Below are 20,795 nucleotides of genomic sequence, written 5' to 3'. Positions count from 1 at the left end.
GAAAGAAAACATGGACTGGTGCATGTTCAGGGAAAAAACTGTGTATGTCGCTCGGGGTAGGCCCAAGAAGTGGGGGAGGATATGGCACCAATGGAACTTGTATTGTGGAGAGATTTGCACCCCCCCTTTTGTAGAAGTCCCTGACATACCTCTGTCCCCGTGACCACACATTCCCTGAATTCTACACTCTACTGTTTATAATGTGCTCGCCCACTCCCGCCCCCCCCCCCCCCCCGAGATCTTAGATCCTTCTATCACATATGGCCTTTCAGATGGGATTGCCCCCCCCTCCTCCCAGGGACAGACACTCACCGGATAGTTTCATTGCCTTGCTAGTTTTTTGTTTTTTTTCTGTTTGTGTTTCTTGTTTCTTTATAAAATATAAAATGTGAAACCTTTAATTTATCCTTCCTACCGCCACAGGATCTTCTACAATGTTGTGCGCAATCGCTGCCGGGCCCTCGGGTTGTCGGCTGATGAGCTGTGTAACATTGCAACTTTGGTCTTCATTGCTAACGGCCGGCCCCTGTGGTTGTAGGTCTGCAACTGTATTATTTTTATTGTAATAAAGGTTTTAAAAAAAAAAGAATATGTGTTGTTTTCATGTGCTCTAAATACAAATCTAATAGAACATTTGCAAGTAATTTGCTAACACACTGAATTTAAGGCTACTATAACTGAAGCACTCACTTAAACACAATTGTTAGAAATGATAAAGTGGTTGGTGTTGGATCGTGAGACACAGTTAGTATGAAGACCAGAACATCTCATTGGTTAGGCAGTGTTCAAACTCCAGGACAAGCAGATTCCACACCATCTTGGTGACCTTAAAATTGTGTTCAATGTTTTACAGCTCCCCTTACACAACCTTTGCAAGCTCACAAAATACTGCTATTTTACTTGGGCACTAAAATATACCTCTCTTTCAAGGTATGCAAACGCAAGAAGGGTTTGCCATCACATTCCAAAGTTTTATTTTTACAACATGTTTTCCTTTACATTTCTGTCTTTACAATTAAAGCAATGCACTCTATCAAAAACTTTATGCAGAATATTCCAGGAGGCCTTTGGATGGACAGTGTTTAAGGCTGCTTTTCGTTCATAATAGTGGTCGCAAGACCTTGGTTACTCTTTAATTAAAAGCAAAGCATATTACGCTTTTAAATACAAAAATAAAAATACAAAACACAAATCGTTTTTATCCAATTAAAATGGACAAGCAGTTAACCCTTTGGCATTCTGTACAAATCACAAAGGAGGATTAAGGTGCAGTTTTATTAAATGGAAGTGGCACTGCCATCAGTTAAAATATTTCATGAGACCTCTGTAATGTAGGAGGAGCATTTACTGGGAACTAAATATTCATTTTGCCATACAAAACATAAGCAACTACAGTCAATGCTGGAAGCAAAGCATACTTCGTTCAACTGAACTTTGAAGATGTCAACAGTCAGGATTTAGAAATTCTAAGCAAATCATGCCTTTGAACGGACTAAATAACAACGGAGTCATGAAGCATTACCAAACATTATACTACTTTCAAAGATTCAACTAACTGATATTACAGCTCTTGCTGTTTTTGATTTGTAAAATAAAAATAGTTTCTATAAAATATCACCTGGTTTTTAATCCTAATACGTAAGTGTAATAATAGTGCAAATCCCCTGTCACAGTATCTGATCACACTTATCAAAAGGTTCTGTAAAATAAATTACAACAATTCACATACACAAACACTAAGTGCTTTTTGTTCACTCGTACATCACAAAAACACATTTGCCATTTCAGTGCCCTACTCATGCCCTTTCAAGGAAGACTTTCCTGAAATAAATGTACATTGTGTTTATAGGATCCTTTGTCGAAGAGAGGCAATGCTTTATGGAGATACTTTTTTTCCCGTAATGGTGACACAGGTAGCTTCTTTAGTTAGCCTTGTATTTGGAAGCATCCCGGGGTTCGCTGCTTGGATTGCTCCAATCATCTGCTTCTGGTGTTGTCTTGTAATGTCGCCATGCAGACTTATTAAAAACGGGAAGCCTTTCAAACGATTCACTAGAAAGAGCCTGCAAAGAATAACAATATTAAAAGATCTGAAATATTGATTTTCTCCTAATAGAGAAGATTAGAGCCATTAAGCAAAATTGTGTACTTTCTATGTTTCTGGTTTGCTCCAATGCTCAGAAAAACTAATGCACTAACATGATTTTACACTATCGTAAGCGCATAGCCATGCCTGTACGAATGAGTATATGTTTTGAGGATCATGCGCCCTACTAAAATTCAGACAGCTGAACTACAACAAAATCCGACATTTTGATTAGCTCCTAGCCAGTCGATATCTACCCAGGAGATTCACAGACAGCAGCAGAAGTGAGCCTTACTCCATTCACAGCTCACGTTTCATTATACCTTATATTTTTTTATAAAAGCCATCTATAAAGATTATAGAGTTCTAATAAAGAACAAGAGTACTATTCTAATGTACAGAAAAATAATAAGACCATGTGGCATGCTGCTGGGAAAGGTATTTATTATTTAACTATTACATATTTCGTAACCTAATTTGAATTAAAAAAATAATGCAACACACACACATTTAAGCTTTATTTCGACTGTTCAAGTCATAAAAGCTACAAAAGACATACATGATAAAACACAGTCAAAAATGTAAGAGAAAAAGAGTTCGTACAGCGCATCTCACAATGGGCCTGCGGAGACTTCGTATCACAAAATATTGTTTTGCCTGCAAATTGCTTGCAAGGCTAGGACATGTTATACCAATGTGTAAAACTTACATAGGGTGCTCGATTCAACTACCCACAACAACTAAAATTGAAAACAAGCCCATGTATGAGCCGACAGATGGATACCATACCTGTTCGGCAACAGCCAATTAGGAGTTATGCATCATACAAAATCATTTGTACATTTAAAATTGGAATTATTTGGTTAAAAACTAATATGAAATATAAAAAAAGATAATAAAAGCATATGTCAGAGGATATCACAGGTTAAAAAACAAAGCTTGGAGCTGTGTTAATGAACAGGGGAGCTAGCACAATCTTATAGCGGTTTGGGTGTATAAAATGAAACTTTGTACACATTAAACGGGTTGATAACCTTAGGGCCCTCCCATAACAATCTCGTTGTACAAGGAATCTGCGGAAAAGTGCTTGTGCAATAGGTCTAGTGCACTTGAGGGTATCATAAGTTTAATAAAGGAGGCACGGAGGATCGGCGAGATCCAAAAGATGGCGCCTACACTTTAAGGAGCCCGCCGGGAGAGTCGCCGCACCACAGTAAAAGAGGCCGGCCGCCCGACACATCAGACCATGGCGGATCCAAAAGGTCAGTGCGGTACCCCCCCACCCCACCCCCCCCAATGGGGCCCCTCCTGCCACCCCACCCGCAATGTGAGGGTGTGAGAAAGGAGCCACGAACGATGGTGGAGACAAACTGAAACTACCATCGACCACAGGGGGCCGCCATCTTAGCGAGGAACGAACTGCACTATCTAACGGGGGCGAGCAGCACTGAACAGCACAGGGCGGGCAGATAAGAAAAAGTTAATAAAGAGTCTTGCATGCAAGGTGCATATTGAGAGGGAGCGATCGCTCACAGACAGCGACAGTGACCCAAAGGCGGGAACCCCCACCCTGATAGATCTACGAGGGGCCCTCGTTTTGTTGTGAAAAGTTAAAAAGATGGCACCCATGGTCTAGAGAAACAACGAGAGGGACAGCAGGAACATCGTCAGTACCGCCCAAAGCCTGGCCTGCAGTGATACTTTCATGGCGGTGCAGTAGCCCCGTATCCGCAAAATTCGAGCGTGCAGAAAAGGGAGAAACCGCCCGAAACCCAGGTGGCACAGCGCAATGACACTGACATTGAAAGCGAAACCGCAAGCAAGTACAGGGGTGCCGCCATCTTTGTGCAGGGGGAACGCCAGCGGGAAACAAAGGAGAGCAACAGCAAAGTGTGGGGCGAGGCAGGAGATCATAAAGAGAAGCCTCGCAGTAGAAGCCACCAAACACGCCCTGACCACTCGACCAGCGGTACACAAGACAGTGCCTGCACCAAAACGTGCAAAACAACTAAAAAATCACTGCACCTGACACGGAAGGATCAAGAAAAGCTCGGCAGAGGTAAAGAGAAAGAACACACAAGAAGCAAGCCACAAGGTGGCCCTTTGAGGAGGAGTCTTTGTAGTCAAAACAGAGCCAGGGAAGGACAAGCAGCCTCACCCGGGTCAGAGCAGGAGGCCATAGAAAAATAGGCCATAGAACCAGAGTCGGGGGCGGCGATGCCACAGCAAGTGATCAAGCATACCTGCGGAGAGCGAAGGACAAGTGGGGGTCTGACAGCTGAAAGGTGACCTCAGTGTTACGGGGACATTACGGGAAGGCTAACCAACGCAATTCAATCACTAGGCCAGGAGAATATGTTAACTACTGCTCTCGAGTAGGATCTTGGGCAGAGCTGATGGGCTGTGGACCCAAAGTAGCTCTAATCTGGCCAGCAATACGACAGCAGCCATAACGTGAAAATACATTGGAGGGAAGGTGAAGGTTCCCCAAGCGAGGCCCAAGTAACACCTCCACAAAACACGGACCTCAGTCGCAACAAACAGGAGAGGTGGCGGTGACAAGAACATCGCGCAGGCAAACCGAGCTACAGAAAGCGCGCAACATTCCGGGATCATCCCAAGGAAGAGGAGGACAAGAGAACCTCACAGCGCTGCCTGAAAAACAAAACAGCGGGTGGTGAAGGTCAAAAGTCCACAGATCACGCTCTTGCAGACGAAAAAGACCCTGCCCATTACGCAGAAGGAGGGCAAGAGATTCGAACTCCTACTAACAAAAAGAAGGGGTGACAAACATGGCCGGAACTGAAGGGAAAATCCAGCGCGAATTAAAGCGAGTTGGGTGGGCTAGGTAGCATGCTCTCCGGCATCAGGGAAAAAGCGAGGGGTTATCACAATGATAAACAAAAACTCCAAAATAAATATAGAGGATCAACAGCAAGATGATGCAGGGAGGTTACTAGTAACACAACTGAAAAGGGGGTAAGAATCCTTCCAGGTAGTGAACATGTATTCCCCAAACACTGATGACACCGCATACTGGGAGGGAGTCGCAAGGACACTGGAATCAATTCCCCATAATGGCCTAACGGTGCTGGCAGGTGACTTTAACATGGCACTAGAGTACACACTAGACAATCACAGTCCCACTAACTCCCAGCAAGCTCATACAGTATTCTAAAGAATATTTGCATCAGGTTCAATCTAAAAGACCCATGGCGCTTACATCATCCTGACACCAGAGATTATACCTTTTACTCCAACCCGCACAACTTCTACAGCAGAATAGATTACATCCTAATATCAGGCACACACATGCATTTAATAGAACACTCTGAAATAGCAGTTAGAACCCTCTCCGACCACTCATGCATCACCTTACAGCTGTCCAAGCGACATAACAAGGATCTTCCACGCAGGTGGAGACTCAACAATGAAGTCCTGGCAGACCAAGAAAATAAAAGCAGGATAGAGGAAGCCATCAAAGACTACACTAGGCATAACGACACACAAGGCAAGGACCCCAGGATACTATGAGACGCACTAATGGAAAAGTTAGAGGGACGCTAATGGGAATCGAGGCCAAACTGAATGGAAATGCTAATCTACATCTAACCCAACTAGAAAAGGACATTAAAAAGCTAGAAACAACACACATCAACGACACAAAGAACAGCAGCGCCCTAAAGGAGCTTACAAAGAAAAAATATGAATACAATAGAATCCTAAGTGAAAGGGCCGGACTGTGGATCAATAAATATAAAGAAATCAACCTTTGCGAGGCAAACAAAGCAGGGAAGATCTTAGCCTCCTACCTGAAACACAAACAAAGACAACACACCATCTCATCAATCACCGACACACAAAACACACACACAAGGATATCCTGCGTACATTTAGTGAGTTCTATCAGGATCTTTACAAAAGAGACCAAACATTAGACCAGGGGGGCTGCCAGGAGTACCTAGACAGACTAAACCTCCCCAATATATCAACTGAACAAGCCCAGACGCTAGGACAGGAAATAACGTCAGCGGAAATTGAGATGGTGATTAACAGCTAGATTCAACAATGTCCCGATTTGCGAGTCCTTAATAGCGATTATTAAGGAATCGCTATTAAGGACTTGCAAATCGGGATTCATGTAGAAATCGCAAAATAAATTGCGATTCCTACAGCCTCCTTATTTGCGATTAGCAAATTGCTAATCGCAAATAAGGATGCAATTTCAAGGGTGCCAGGGGTTTCCAAAGGACACCCTGTAGCACCCCTGAAATGTCAATGTAGACTGATGTTGCACACACACATTTTCAAAGGACATGTGTGTGTGTAACATCCAACTTAGAAAAATTCACTAAAGTGCATTTTTCTAAGTTTTTGCTATTTACCACGAAGTCTGACTTCCCGGTAAATAGCGGCCAAAAATAGTGAATTCGCAATTTAGAAATGGTTAATGAATTGCATTTAAGGAATCTCAAAATGAGATTCCTTAAATGCAATTCCTCGCAATTTAGCGATTTCGCAATTAGCTATTTTTGCATTTGGGATGATGAATCCCAAATGCAAACATTGCGCTCGCAAAGGGCCAGATTCTCAGAATCTGGCCCTTTGCGAGCCCATTTTTCGTTGATGAATCTAGCTGTAAGTCTCTTAAGACAATAAGGCACCGGGACCAGATGGGTACACGGCCATCTGCGATAAAACGTTCTGGACTACACCCAACAATGAAAAAAGTTTTCAACTACTGCGAGGGGGCGGGAGCAGTCTCACATCCATGGAGGAGGCAAATATAGTAGTCATCCCGAAGGAAGGCAAGGACACGCAGAGGCCCCAAAACCATCTCACTAATCAATGTAGATTGCAGGATCTATGCTAAAATCCTGGCCTCAAGGCTCAACACGGTACTACCCCAGCTGATACGCAACTCACAGGTCGGGTTCCTAAAGACACGCATGTCATATGATAACACCAGACTCCTGTGCCACATACTCGAACGGGCCGCAAAGACCAACAAACCAGCGGTGGCTATCACACTAGACGCTGAGAAAGCGTTTGACAGGGTTTCCTGGTACTTCTTAGAACAGTGCATGAGGGCGTACAACCTGGGAGATCAATATACACAGAAAGTAATGGCACTTTACGAAAACCCCAGTGCTCGGATAGCAATAAATGGGGCAGTCTCAGAGCCATTTACCCTACAGTGAGGGACTAGACAGGGCTGCCCCCTATTTCCCTCGCTGTTCTTGCTGGCATTGGAACCGTTGATTAGGGATATCGGTGCCAATAAAGAAATGAGGGGTTTCACCATCAACGAGACAACAGTCAAACTAGCTGCCTATGCGGACGACATCCTCATAGTCACATGAAGTCCCAACTCCTCCATCACGGCCCTCATGGAGACCATAGGAAGGTACTTAACCCACTCCGACTACAAACTAAACAGGGGTACATTTGGATCAAGAGCTCTCCCTTAAGCAGCATGGCAACTTTATTGTGGGCTCCTGCTTTCATGTCATTGGCATTTTACGTAAAGTCTTTCCCTTGCTTCCTGAGTCTACCAGAAAAACATTGGTGCAGGCTTTGGTACTTAGTTGTCTTGACTATTGTAACAGGCTATTGCTGTCGGCCAATGAGGGAGTTTTAGCTAAACTCCAAGTTGTGCAAAATACCGCAGCTAGGCTGATTTTGAACGCCCCTCCCAGATCTCCATCTAAACCCCTTCTGGATAAACTAAACTGTCTCTCTGTTCGTCAGAGAGTAAAGTTTAAGACCTGTTGCCTAATTCACAAAAGCTTAAACGGATTAGGAGCTTCGTACTGGACAGACAAATTTATACCATACAATCCTGTCCGCTCCCTTAGGTCTAGCAATCAGCTTATGTTGAGATTGCCTTTTGCACTATGGAACAAGCTCCCACTGATGCTCAGGCAGTGTACAGACATTTCAGCTTCAGAAAAATGCTGAAAACATTTCTGTTTCAGAACTAATTCTTTCTCAATTGTTTGTGCTTTTGGATCTGTTTCTGGTGTTTTGGGCGCAGAGATACTCCTTCGGGAGTTGATTCAAGCACGATATAAACCCGCAAATAAATAAATAAATAAATAAAATAACTCAGAATGCAAGCCACTCAACATCTACACAACAAAAGAGGTACTGGGAAACTCAGGCTTAGCCTGGCAAACAGGATTCATTAAATACGTAGGACTAAATTCGGCAAACACCTCAAAAGCACCCTAGAACAAAACGAGAAACTGCTGATAGATAAGACTAAGATGCTGCTGGAGACCTGGTCGCCTGTGGGGGGGACAAAAACCAAGGATAGGCCTGAAAAGACAGACTAAGACTAGTTAAGGAACTGGGGGGATAAATGTGGCGGATTTCAGAACATTCCAAACGGCCTGTTTAGCAAAACAGGGAGCCTACTGGGTCACACCGATCCAGGGCTACACACCTGTCTGGCTCGCTATCGAGAAAGCCACACTAAACAACCTTGAACCAATAGTCCTCCTTACAGCCAGCAAGCAGACTCAAAACTCAAACCCGATATTTAAAAACACAAGAAACGCACTGCTCAAAATAGACCAAAAGATGGAGCATAGCATAAAAGACTCAAGGTGGGAATCACTGTGGGCAAACACTAAGATAAAATACAAGGGGGAAACGCTATCTATGGATACATGAAAAAGACTAGGGATCTCCTACCCCGCTCAGCTGGAGGAGGAGGGAAGCCCCTACACCTTCAGCATGCTAAAAGCTAAGCACAACCTGCCGGACATAGAATTGTACAACTTCCTTAAAATTAGAACAGATCTGTCCAAACCAAAATTCACAAAACACAAACCCGCGATCATCCAATACATGGCGAATCTCAACGGAATAGGCCATCTGGTATTCCACCTCTACAGATCTACGCCCCAGTACGTCCAAGCTTAAGGACAAAACCACCACATATTGAAAAAGACAGCTTGGTTCCACACTCAGCGAGAAAGACAACCATCTTCTCTGGTCCTCCCCTGCACAAAACAAGATCTCCCCGGTGCTAGCTCAGACAAAATTCTGGCTTCTTCACAAAATTTACTGGACCACGGCTCGCCTGGCGTCCCTGGGTCTGAGGGAAAACGTCCAGTGCTGGAACTGCGACAAAGAAAAGGGGGACCTGGCGCACCTTATCTACCACTGCCCCAAGGTTAAAGAATTTTGGAGTAGAATATTCACCCTCATAAATAATACATTAGGATGCACATTAAAAGACGAATTTGCTACACTCACCACCACATTTATTATAACAGAACTAGACTCGCAACAGGATAGGGACCTACTAGAGCTCCTACTCATAGCAGCTGTCAAAATAGTACTCACCAACTGGAAAGACACTTCCAAAGCAACCTTCAAGTATTGGCTTAACTGGGTGATATACCTCAGAGGGGCTGACAACACCGCATTATGTAACACACCATGGAGACAGCAACAAAGGGGCATGTGGGCATCCTTGGACAAGCTCCTAGACCCATACGAACCACCATGAGCAGCAACAATGCCACACTCCCCCACCAGATCAAAACTCCACCGAGAACTTACCAAGCTATATACTACCATCTTTCTCTTTTCTGTCTCGACCTCAATTTCCTACTTCCTCCCACTTTCACCCCACCCCCTACTCACTGGGGATAGTGGATAGGGGGGCAGCCAAGCGCAGATGTTGCGAACCTGTACCACCAGCAACATAGCCAGGCGGGGCTGCTACCATTTACCGACATAATGCTGATGATTATATGTTTTTTATGTTGTACGTATAAAAGAAAAACTCCAATAAAAATTTGTTTAAAAAAAAAAAAAGATTCTTCTCAAGTTACTGTTGTGAAAGGCTGACGGTTTGGTGATGGTGCTTTTTATCATCTGCTAGCATTCTAATCAATGCAAGAGTGTGGACAGAATGCAGCTCTGGTAAAACCTCGGCTTGATATTGGTGCTGTACTGAGCTGACACCACACCTTTTTAGCATCCAGAAGGCATTCCTGGCTCTGTTCGATCTGCTCTTGATGTCGCTGACTGACCAGATCACTGTATGAACACCTGTCCAACTGGAGCGAAAGCCTTCTCTAGGCCTAAATTCTAAACCGCTCTACCACTACGTTTCTGATTAGTGCAAATTACTGCCAGCTCAGGTCATAAACTGTTTGTACATCTCCAACGCCTTCATCTTGATTACTTTATGAACACATCTCCCAGGGAACTAAAAATCTTCCCTTCTTTCAGAAACCATTCTGTCATCACATCTGTGGTCCCACACCTAGAGCAGCGGCTGCTCTGCCACTACAGCACTGACTAGCAGCAAGGCCTTCCTCGAGCTCAGATGCAGGACTCAAAATTTATTTTTTAAAGGACTTCCAAACCATTATTATAGAAAAATATCTATAAATTTAGAAACCTCTAATTTCTGATGAGTACTCACTCAAAAGAATCACAATAATCAAAATTGTTTTGCACTTTTACTGTTTACCCAAATGAATTTCAAAATGTGTCTCCCCCACCCCCACCCACAGCCTTAGTCATATCCATACTCTTGTACCTGATCTGCAGTATCCTTATCCACTTTTTTACCCTGCAACCTCTCTCCCCTGTATTCACTATCAAATCATCCACTGTCTCCAATATCTTTTTGAATTCATGCTGAAAAGCAGAAGTTACCTTTTATTACAAATCTGGGGAAATTGCACAATCAATTTCTTTTCTGAACTGATAACATTTCCATGTTATACCTCAAATGGTAGGTTTAGTTCATTTATATAGCACTTCAATTGCTCTCTGACTGCTTTAGATCACCGTGAAAGGTATACATTGGATATTATCCCATGTATTATTTCTTTCAGATTCTGAGACTCCCACCCGCATGCTGTAGAGCATGGGTACTCACAAACTTTCTCACAGGGGCCAAATTTACAGTGTGGTTTGTAGCCCCAGGCCGCACCGGTGGGGGCGGGGTCAGTGAGAGAGGGGGCGGGGCTAGAGCTAAAAAAAACCTGTGACCATGAGGTTGAACACAGGCCCCTGCAGCGGACGTCTTCGTCCACTGACCCACCAGATCCAGCATACACACACATCTCTCTCTCTCTCTCTCTCCCTCTCCTTCTCCCTCCCTATCTTTCTCTCCCTCCCCCCTCTCTCCCTCTCTCTGTCTCCCTCCCTCTCTCTGTCTTCCTCCCTCTCTCTCCCTCCCTCTCTCTGTCTCCCTCCCTCTCTCTGTCTCCCTCCCTCTCTCTGTCTCCCTTCCTCTCTCTGTCTCCTTCCCTCCCTCTCTCTGTCTCCTTCCCTCCCTCTCTCTGTCTTCCTCCCTCCCTCTCTCTGTCTTCCTCGCTCTCTCTGTCTCCCTCCCTCCCTCTGTCTCCCTCCCTCTCTCTGTCTTCCTCCCTCCCTCTGTCTCCCTCCCTCTCTCTGTCTCCCTCCCTCTCTCTGTCTCCCTCTCTCTGTCTCCCCCCTGTCTCCCTCCCTCTCTCTGTCTCCTTCCCTCCCTCTCTCTGTCTGTCTCCCTCCCTCTCTCTGTCTGTCTCGCTCCCTCTCTGTCTCCCTCCCTCCCTTATTCTCTGTCTCTCTCCCTCACTCTGTTTTCCTCCCTCCCTCCCTCTCCCTCCCTTTCTCTCCCTCTCTTCGTCTCCCTCCCTCTCTCCGTCTCCCTCCCTCCCACTTTTTCTCCCTCTCCTTATCTCCATCCCTCCCTCCCTCTGTCTCCCTCCCTCACTGTCTCCCTGTCTCCCTCCCCGTCTCCCTTCCTGTCTCCCTCCCTCCCTGTCTCCCTCCCTGTCTGTCTCCCTCCCTGTCTTCCTCTCTCCCTGACTCCCTCCCTGTCTCCCTCCCTGTCTCCCTCCCTCTCTGTATCCCTCCCTCTCTGTCTCCCTCCCTCCCTCTCTGTCTACCTCCCTCTGTCTCCTTCCCTCTCTGTCTCCCTCCTTTCCTCTGTCTCCCTCCTTCCCTCTCTGTCTCCCTCCTTCCCTCTCTGTCTCCCTCCCTGTCTCCCTCCCTCCCTGTCTCCCTCCCTCTCTGTCTCCCTCCCTCTGTCTCCCTCCCTCTGTCTCCCTCCCTCTGTCTGTCTCCCTCCCTCCATGTCTCCCTGTCTCGCTCCGTCTCCCTCCCTCCCTGTCTCCCTCCCTCTCAGTCTCCCTCCCTCCCAGTCTCCCTCCCTCTCAGTCTCTCTTTCTCTCAGTCTCTCTTTCTCTCTCTCTCTCTCTCTCTCCCTCCCTCTCTCTCTCTCCCTCTCTCTGTCTCCCTCCCTCCCTCTCCCTCACTGTCTCCCTCCCTCACTGTCTCCCTCTTTCCCTGTCTCCCTCCCTGTCCCCTCCCTCTCTCTCTCTGTCTCTGTATCCCTCCCTCTCTCTGTCTTCCTCCCTCTCTGTCTCCCTCCCTCTCTGTCTTCCTCCCTCTCCCTCCTTCTCTCTGTCTCTCTCCCTCTGTCTCTCCCTCTTTCTGTCTTCCTCCCTTTCCCTCCCTCTCTCTGTCTCCCTCGCTCCCTCTCTCTCCCTCCCCCGACACTCCCTCTCTCTCCCTCCCCTGACACTCCCTCTCTCTCCCTCCATCGCCTTCCCCTGACACTCCCTCTCTCTCCCTCCATCGCCTTCCCCTGACACTCCCTCTCTCTCCCTCCATCGCCCTCCCCTGACACTCCCTCTCTCTCCCTCCATCGCCCTCCCCTGACTATTAATCTCTCTCCCTCCCCTGACTCTCCCTCTCTCTCCCTCCATCGCCCTCCCCTGACACTCCCTCTCTCTCACTCCATCGCCCTCCCCTGACACTCCCTCTCTCCCTCCCCTGACACTCCCTCTCTCTCACTCCATCGCCCTCCCCTGATACTCCCTCTCTCTACCTCCACTGACACTCCCTCTCTCTCCCTCCATCGCCCTCCCCTGACAATCCCTCTCTCTCCCTCCCCTGATACTCCCTCTCTCTCCCTCCATCGCCCTCCCCTGACACTCCCTCTCTCTCCCACCCCTGACACTCCCTCTCTCTCCCTCCATCGCCCTCCCCTGACACTCCCTCTCTCTCCCTCCTCTGACACTCCCTCTCTCTCCCTCCATCGCCCTCCCCTGACAATCCCTCCCTCTCCCTCCCCTGACACTCCCTCTCTCTCCCTCCCCTGACTTTCCCTCCCTCGTCCTCCCCTTTGCACACTGTTAAAAGTAGGTTGTGAAGGACGGCCCTGCCATCAGCCAGGGTCAAGCAAGCTTATGTATGTGACCACGAGAAACCTGCGTGCCAGGTCAAAGCCCTGAAGGAAATATATGTGTCACATACAGGCGTGCAACACCCATTGAGTTTAAAATCGCCCCCACCCCCTTGTCAGCCCGGGATGAGACAGCTTGCCTGGCACGGGCACAGCCGCGCCGGAGCATTTCGCAGGTCTTTAAAGACCATTAATTTTTAATGAGGCTTTTTTCAGTTTCACCTCTTCCGAAGGCCCCTGCAGCTCCACTCTATGGCTGGAATCTCTCGGCCCCCAGAGAGCAGAGCCTCTCCGAGTCCAGGCTGCTGCAGCCGGTGGTATGTACTGACACTCGAGAATTTTTTTTTTTAAAAACTGGTACATGTCTGTAAGGTCCGCGGGCCGCCAAGGAAGGCTTGCCGGGCCGCGGGCGGCCCGCGGGCCGTACTATGAGTATCCCTGCTGTAGAGTAACAAGTACCTACACTCTGCAAGGGCCCAAATACAGAAATGCTTCCATGCCTCGAAATCTAGAAAACAAATGAAGGCGCTTTGAGGAGGTGACCGACAAGGCCTCTGTCTCTACTCCGCATCCTCTGGTGCTCCACGAGATGTCCATAGAATTATCGTCAGATGGTGCTGTAGGGTTAGAATGAGACATAGGTGCAGGAATCCTACCTATGGGAAACAACGCTCCCATACCCCACAAAGACCCTTCGCTTCTGTACTTACTTCGCAAATTCAGTGCATCATTCCCTTGCAACATGCATGTTCTGCATTCTGCCATGATGCACCTTCTGAGCTAGGTGTGCATTAAAGCTAGGTGCGCGTTCTACGCGAGACACAGATTTTGCACGTAAAGGAAGTCTGACTGGACGTTAGTGCTCATTCCCACCACCTAATTAATTAACGCACAGCACTAAAAGGCTGTAAACAAAGCCTACCGCGCTACACAAACCTTGCCACACCTGCAGCACATCAACGCATACATTATTTATAAAACCATAGACCTGAACTTTAAGGAATTATTCGCACACGTTTCTGGGGAATAGCGAAACCTGAGGGATAAATTATGTTTCTGTAGCTCCCCACTTCATGTCATGTTGCGCCTACGGGCGATATAGTTTGCAGTCTGCTTAACATACCAGAACACAACTAGAGAGAGACCAACTTAGGAGTACCGTGTGCCACCGGAAAGAGAGAGTTAAAAAGATTAACTGACATTTCACCTGCTGTGCTCAAAACACGCAACCATCCGCTGTGGCACTTATACCAAAATTGACAGTTTTCAGTGGGACCATAATGGAGCTGGCAACCTCGGACTGCCCAGGTGCCAGCCCATGTTATCCAATGGCCCCCCTGATGAGTTATAGTAGCCCTTAATGGAAATATGCAACTATAGGAGCATATAAGCGTGCACTTATAGGTCCACACCTTTAATATAATGCACCCTGCCTCCTAGACTTAGGAGGCCTACCTTAGGCGTGACTGGCATTTATTAATGATAGCAAAGTCAAGTTTGAGCAGTTTTCACTTCTCATGTAGTCTGCAATGGCAGGGCTGCTGTAATCTATTTACTGAGTCACTCAGGGTGGCGTACTCAGTGCTTTAAGCCCTGGTGACCGCTTTAACTGCCATGCCCTGGGTGCCACTGGTACTCCTTACCAGGGGCTTAAAAGGGGGCTAAAGACCTTGCTAATTGGGCTTGCCAATTCACATGTATCAGATTCTGGGAGAGAGCACTGGTATTGGGGCTTGGTTAGCAGGTTTCAGTGTACTTTCAGAGTCGAAAAACAGCAGCTAGTAGGGAAACCTGCAAAAAAAAGCTGGTTTTCTTACAGTGACTTTGTGCTGGTTTACCGTGACCAGATAACCACAGTTGCCACTTTGTGCTTCTTAGTGTTATTTTCAGTATAAAAATCTTTAAACTTGCATATATCTGGTTCTATAGTTAGGAATTTTGTCATTTTGGTATGAAATAATGTATTACATTTTACCCGACTTTTCCAAATTGGGGTGTGGGATTTTTCTTGTGTTGTTTTTCACTTTATTACTGTTTGTTTACATGTTGCCTCCAAGTTAAGCTTGACGGCTCGGTGCCTAACTACCAGAGGGTTCAGCATAGGTTAAGTTGGAGTTTGCTTGCGACTTCACCCAAATAGAGAATTGTGGTTGCTGCTTGAGTAGTGCTTCAACCCCTCAATGAGAAACCCAAATTCTTACAACATGTTAACACTGCAATCAATATTCCTGTCTAGGGTTCAATTAACTAAAAATGTGATCTGATGCCAGTATACCTTAAGTTGTGGGCTGTCCATGCAATGTGTGTCAGCAACGGTGAACTAGTGCAAGCGCCTCAGCATTCATTAAGTATTTGGCACACAGGGTTAATGTAGGTCCTATGCAAATAATTGAAGTGTATTAGCTTGAATCTGGTATTCAATAATATTTGGGTCCCTTAAAAAAGTATTTGTTCCCAGGTGGTATCATCTAATTCCTTGACCACGTCCACTTTGTACTTACTTTTAAGTTCAGCCAAGAATCAATTTGCTTAGTGTAGTAGAGCCTTATATATTTGTGTTAACACTTTATGTTTGATGGTTATTGTGCAGATCAATTGCAGCCCTTTATTTGTAGGTGGCTGTTTGTTTCACATCCTGAAGTCATATGGACGACAGATTATATTGCTGCATGGAGGAAGAAGTGGCTATTCAGATGCCCATGGTCGATAGATGCTGTACCAGTTCTGAAATGTCTGGGTCACCTAACCCAGTCTGGACATTTATGCCTCTTCCCACGTTTAAAGACCCTCCCTATGACATCTAGCTAGCAACCTATGTAATCCCTGTATAGGGAGGCCAGGAGCACACGAGATTCAGTTATAGTCCTTTATAGACATATGCCCCAAAAATAATAGTCGTTTACGGATGTTCCCGATAGAGTGTTCCATTTCTTCTGTTTGAGCGTCAATAAGATAACCTTAGTTCAACCGGCGAGGGAACATTGCTCTTCACTTGTTACTCTCTTCTGTATCCCATCCGATGCTCAGTGCGCTGCCTAATTTAACTGCACAGTTATATATTGCAATTCATAGTCTGAAGCAGAGAGGCCTCCTTCAAATGCCAGAAGTTTAAATTTTGCTAAAGTCACCATGGTCTCCCATGCCCCCTAACAAGACTTAGCAGAATTTTGTCTATGTCCATGACAATGACTCATGGGGTTCTTACTGGTAGGTTTACAAAACAATAGAGGAGCTACGCTAGAACCACCATTTTGGGTATCACTATTTTCCCAGTAGAGGTAATGTATTCTAAAAAGTGAATCCTGACGTGGTCGACGACATAGCTCACCGTATATTGCTATGTGTAGGGGCTGCTTAAGACATATAGATATGTGCTCATGGTATTGAAATGTGGTGTCTTCCCGCTTAAGTCGTAGATGTTTGGTGTAATGGAATCTGCATCAGGATGCAGAGGGAATAGGCTAGATTTGCTCCAGTTCACCTTAAGTCCAGGTGACTTGCTGAAGGCATCAAGAGCAGCAATCACTGTGATGCGCGCTAGTATGTCCGCAATGTACATGATTAAGTCATCCGCACACAGTGAAGTGAAATGCATTTTATTGCGATCTCGGATGCCTGAAAAAATCGACCCTTGTCATAGTTTACTGGTGGATTATTCAATCGCTATGGTGAAAAGCAGTGGCGACAAAGGGCAGCCCTGCCCTGTCCATCATATGTCCTGTTTTCCCTTCTCGAATTTCTCGAACGTCCATTGGCCGCTGCCTCAGCTTTCAAAAGTAAATTGTGCAGGAGCAGCGATGTGCTTATAACTCCCCATTGTCCCCTTACTGCATGCGGCTGCATCCCCCTATTGGGGGGGGGGGGGGGGGTCAAAACATCACCAGGCCACATATTGGCCTGGTATTTTCGCACCACCTTTGGAATGCAATCTTGACTTGGAGGAGGGAGCGGGGAGACTCCTCCCTCTGCTGTTGGGTGCGCTGTGGAGGTCCAAACAAGATTTTCCAGGTCCCTGGCGGTTGTTATGGCATCAGCTAACTAATGTCATTCCGCTATGTTAATGGGGGTTTTCCATGGCTCGGTTTTGGGCCTTCTGCTATTCTCTGTCTTCGCTACATCCCATCATCTCATATTTTGGCATCTCATATAATATTTATGTCAATTATACTAATATTTCTTCTTCTCAACCATTATGCTTTTTCTCCACTCCAAAGTCCCAGACTGGCTCACGGCTACTCCTAATTGGATAGCAACATGTTGTTGTTTTTTTTTTGTGTGCAGATTTATAAAGCGCAAACTCGACCCGAAGGTATTGGAGCGCTTTATAAGAGCACCGGTTACATTACACAAGGACATTCATTTTTTTTTTTTTGGTAGGCACGGGGAGATTGAGTGATTTGCCCAGTATCACAGGATGTGGACCCGACACCGAGGCTCGAACCTTGGTTTCCAGCACTAAAATCGGCAATTCTAGACGTCAGACCACAGTTCTCTTATGCTTAACTCCTCTACGACGGAAATCCTTAACTTTCCGCAAAATCAGAACCCATGTATCTTCCAGCCCTGGTAAAATCTTTTTCACTTCCTCACCTCCTAATTTCAGTCATTAGAAGCCTCAATATTCCGGGGTGAGGGAAGAATAAAGGGGATTACAAGATTTTGGGGAAAAACAAACCTTGGTTCTGTGCTCCACATATATTTCCTCCATTGTGCTGCCCGAGATGGCCTTTGTTGATGTTAACCCTTCCACTGCAAATGCGGCATACTGTCTTCTAAAAATGTCTTATGGGAGTGAGGCTCAAAGACAGAGAGGGATGGATTTCTATTAAACACTGGATTCCCAGTGCTTGTCTTTCAGTATCAACAGCACAAGGATTAACTGGTGCAGCCCAAGGCAATGGCAAAAATTAAGTGGCTTGTCCTGTGCTTATTTTTAAAGCCGGGCGAAGTGCAGACTTTCGTGGATGAGGTTAAATGGTGGAGAGAGAGTAGAGAAACCATATACCAAGACCCCCCCCCCGCCCAAACAGCGATTGCTTCAAAGATTTCAGTGCCTGTAGGTCACAGAAACAAAGATTTGACCACTTCTGACACACTGAAAAGAGGTAAAGACAACACTGCTCTGACCTATCTGGCAAGGAAGCCAGAATTTGGCTTGTAATATGGGGAACCAAGCCTTCAATTATGAAGCATCCATGACCTCGTTCAACTTGTGATTTTTGTTTTTGCTTAGCCCGTCTATCCCAATCTTCCTCTAGAAATTCGACCTAATATTTTCAACTGTCAGTATAGTGGTTCTCAGAAAGATATTTAATTGGTTAGGTTAAGGATCTAAAAGAAAGGTGGGTGAGGTGGTAGGTGCTTACCTAAATTTGGAGTTGTGCATCTACCTTTTTACATTTCCTAATGTGAGATGCAGTCTTTAAATAAAAAGATTGCAAGTTAAAATTCAAGGACTTTGTAAAAGCTGTTTATTGAGACTAAATACGAAAGTATTGTACTCTACAACGAGGATAATATATATAATTTTAGCACCTTTATTTAAGACAATGACAATTATACAAGACAAATACCAACCAACTCCCCATGCACAAAGGAAGGTAGCATCCCAAACCAACATTACATAGTAATACAAAACAGTACAGTTACTGATACAGTCATTCCCCCTAAGCACCTCCCGTCCACGGCTGCTGTCGTATAGCCTCACATCTCAGGGCGAGTCATGATGATGTTCTCATATCCCAGCTCCTTCCTTTTCCATTTCTCCCGCCTGTGTCCGTGCTCATCTATCATGGGGTTGTCCACCATTCGAGCCATCATACTCGCCTACTCTTTGAGATACTCCTCAGTCCTCTCATTTAATTGAGTTCTTCTGCCATGGCCCATTCCAGTGCATCCCTGATCCATTGGACTGTGGGCCCTTTATCAGACACCCAGCATATTGCTATATAGCATTTTGCGAGTATGAAACCTAATTTTACAAATTTGTGCTGCTTTGTCTCGTTTAAGCTTGGGTACTGTGCCCCACAGGCAGTAATGGATCTTCATAACCAAACCATGACGGTGTTGGGTCTTTAGGTGTGCACCAGGGGTTAATTTCCACACCAGTATAATAATAGCATAAAAAACTCTGTGAAAAATTGAGAAATTAAGACAGCAAATATCTGATTTAGAAGAAGAAATTAAGGAGATGAACTTACCTGAACTTACAGACAAAAATTATACCATCTTAAAAGATGTGATAAATCGCCATCAACTCCAAATTAAGGATAAGAAATTGAGCAAATTAAGAAGGGATGAACATGATTATTCTCAGGGTAGGGTTTTTACTTTTGCGAAATGTTATGATGAGGTCTCTAAACCCAAACCAGGAGGGGTCCTCCCACCACCTAGTGACTTAAGTTCTACCAACTATAGTAGTTCTAGTGTATCATCAATTGAGGATCCAGGGCCCCAAGGGGCAGTAGGGGGGCTCCATTAAAGAGTTCTTCTTTTTACGAGGAATTGCAACAAATAAAAAGAGGGCGAAGGAAGTTACCCACCGAAGCAGAAGGGGGCGGAAACACCAGCGCTATAAGGATGGGCACCAGGAGCCAAAACAAAATCAGGAATTAGATCAGGAATCAAGGTCAGAAGGGGAATTAGAGGTTATCAATCTCTCTAATAGGGAACTTAATGCATAAGAACTGTCTGTGTTAAAGAAAGGTCTCTCTTATTGTCCAATGAATATGTGTGATTATACTGATCTGGAAATAGATTTGTTCAAATTTGCAAGGATTCTCAAATAGAAAAGTTTTTTTTCAATGTTTGACAAAGATAAACATAAAAAATTGCAGAATAAAAATCTTGACATGACAATTGTGGATTTGAACAATGTTCATTTGTTGTTATCGTTGTCGGAAGAATTTCAGTAAGACATTGATGATGTGGCAGACCTATGCAATGTTACCACCGATTACACTTGCACTAGTGGACTAAGGAACAAATCTAAATTTGTACCACAGGGGACACAATTCATGGCTATTGATTTATGTGTTAAGAAAACTATGGAGGAGTTTCATCATATAGAGGATAGACAACTTGGAAACAAATGGCATAATGATAATTTGGTTCAAGGTGAACGTGTGGCATTACAGGATTTGGCAAACGATAATGCAATAGTAATTCGCGAAGCAGATAAGGGGGGAAACATAGTGGTCATGGACAGGACTAAATATATTCAAGAAATAAACAGACAGTTGGATGATTCCACGTGTTATACTAAAGTAATGGGCAACCCGATACAGGAAATTACTCGACAGATCAATGATAGGTTGTATAGTTGGAAGGATGAGGGATTGATAGAAGAGGCAGAGTATAAATATTTAAGAGTTGACCATCCCACCTCCCCGTTCATATATACTTTACCAAAAGTACATAAATCAAAAGTGGACCCGCCTGGAAGGCCTATTGTGTCTAGTATCGGGGGTCCAACGGTACATCTGTCAGAATTTGTTGACA

The 20,795-nt window shown here is 45.3% G+C and overlaps 1 protein-coding gene across 1 annotated transcript in view; it reads right to left on the bottom strand.

Annotated features, from left to right (window-relative positions):
* Window positions 1-957: 957 nt before the first annotated feature.
* The window catches only part of PDK3 (pyruvate dehydrogenase kinase 3), a 1,449,910-nt gene continuing 1,430,072 nt past the window's right edge, over window positions 958-20,795 (bottom strand). The window contains exon 11 of the mRNA XM_086934512.1: window positions 958-2,063. Within this exon, the coding sequence (XP_086790638.1) occupies window positions 1,923-2,063 (141 nt within the window). The 3' untranslated portion in view covers window positions 958-1,922. The remainder of the gene's footprint in view (window positions 2,064-20,795) is intronic.

This window comes from Lissotriton vulgaris, chromosome 8 (genome assembly GCF_964263255.1).
Source record: "Lissotriton vulgaris chromosome 8, aLisVul1.2, whole genome shotgun sequence".
In the NCBI taxonomy this organism is placed as follows: domain Eukaryota; kingdom Metazoa; phylum Chordata; class Amphibia; order Caudata; family Salamandridae; genus Lissotriton; species Lissotriton vulgaris.
This window is presented reverse-complemented; position numbering and strand designations above follow the sequence as displayed.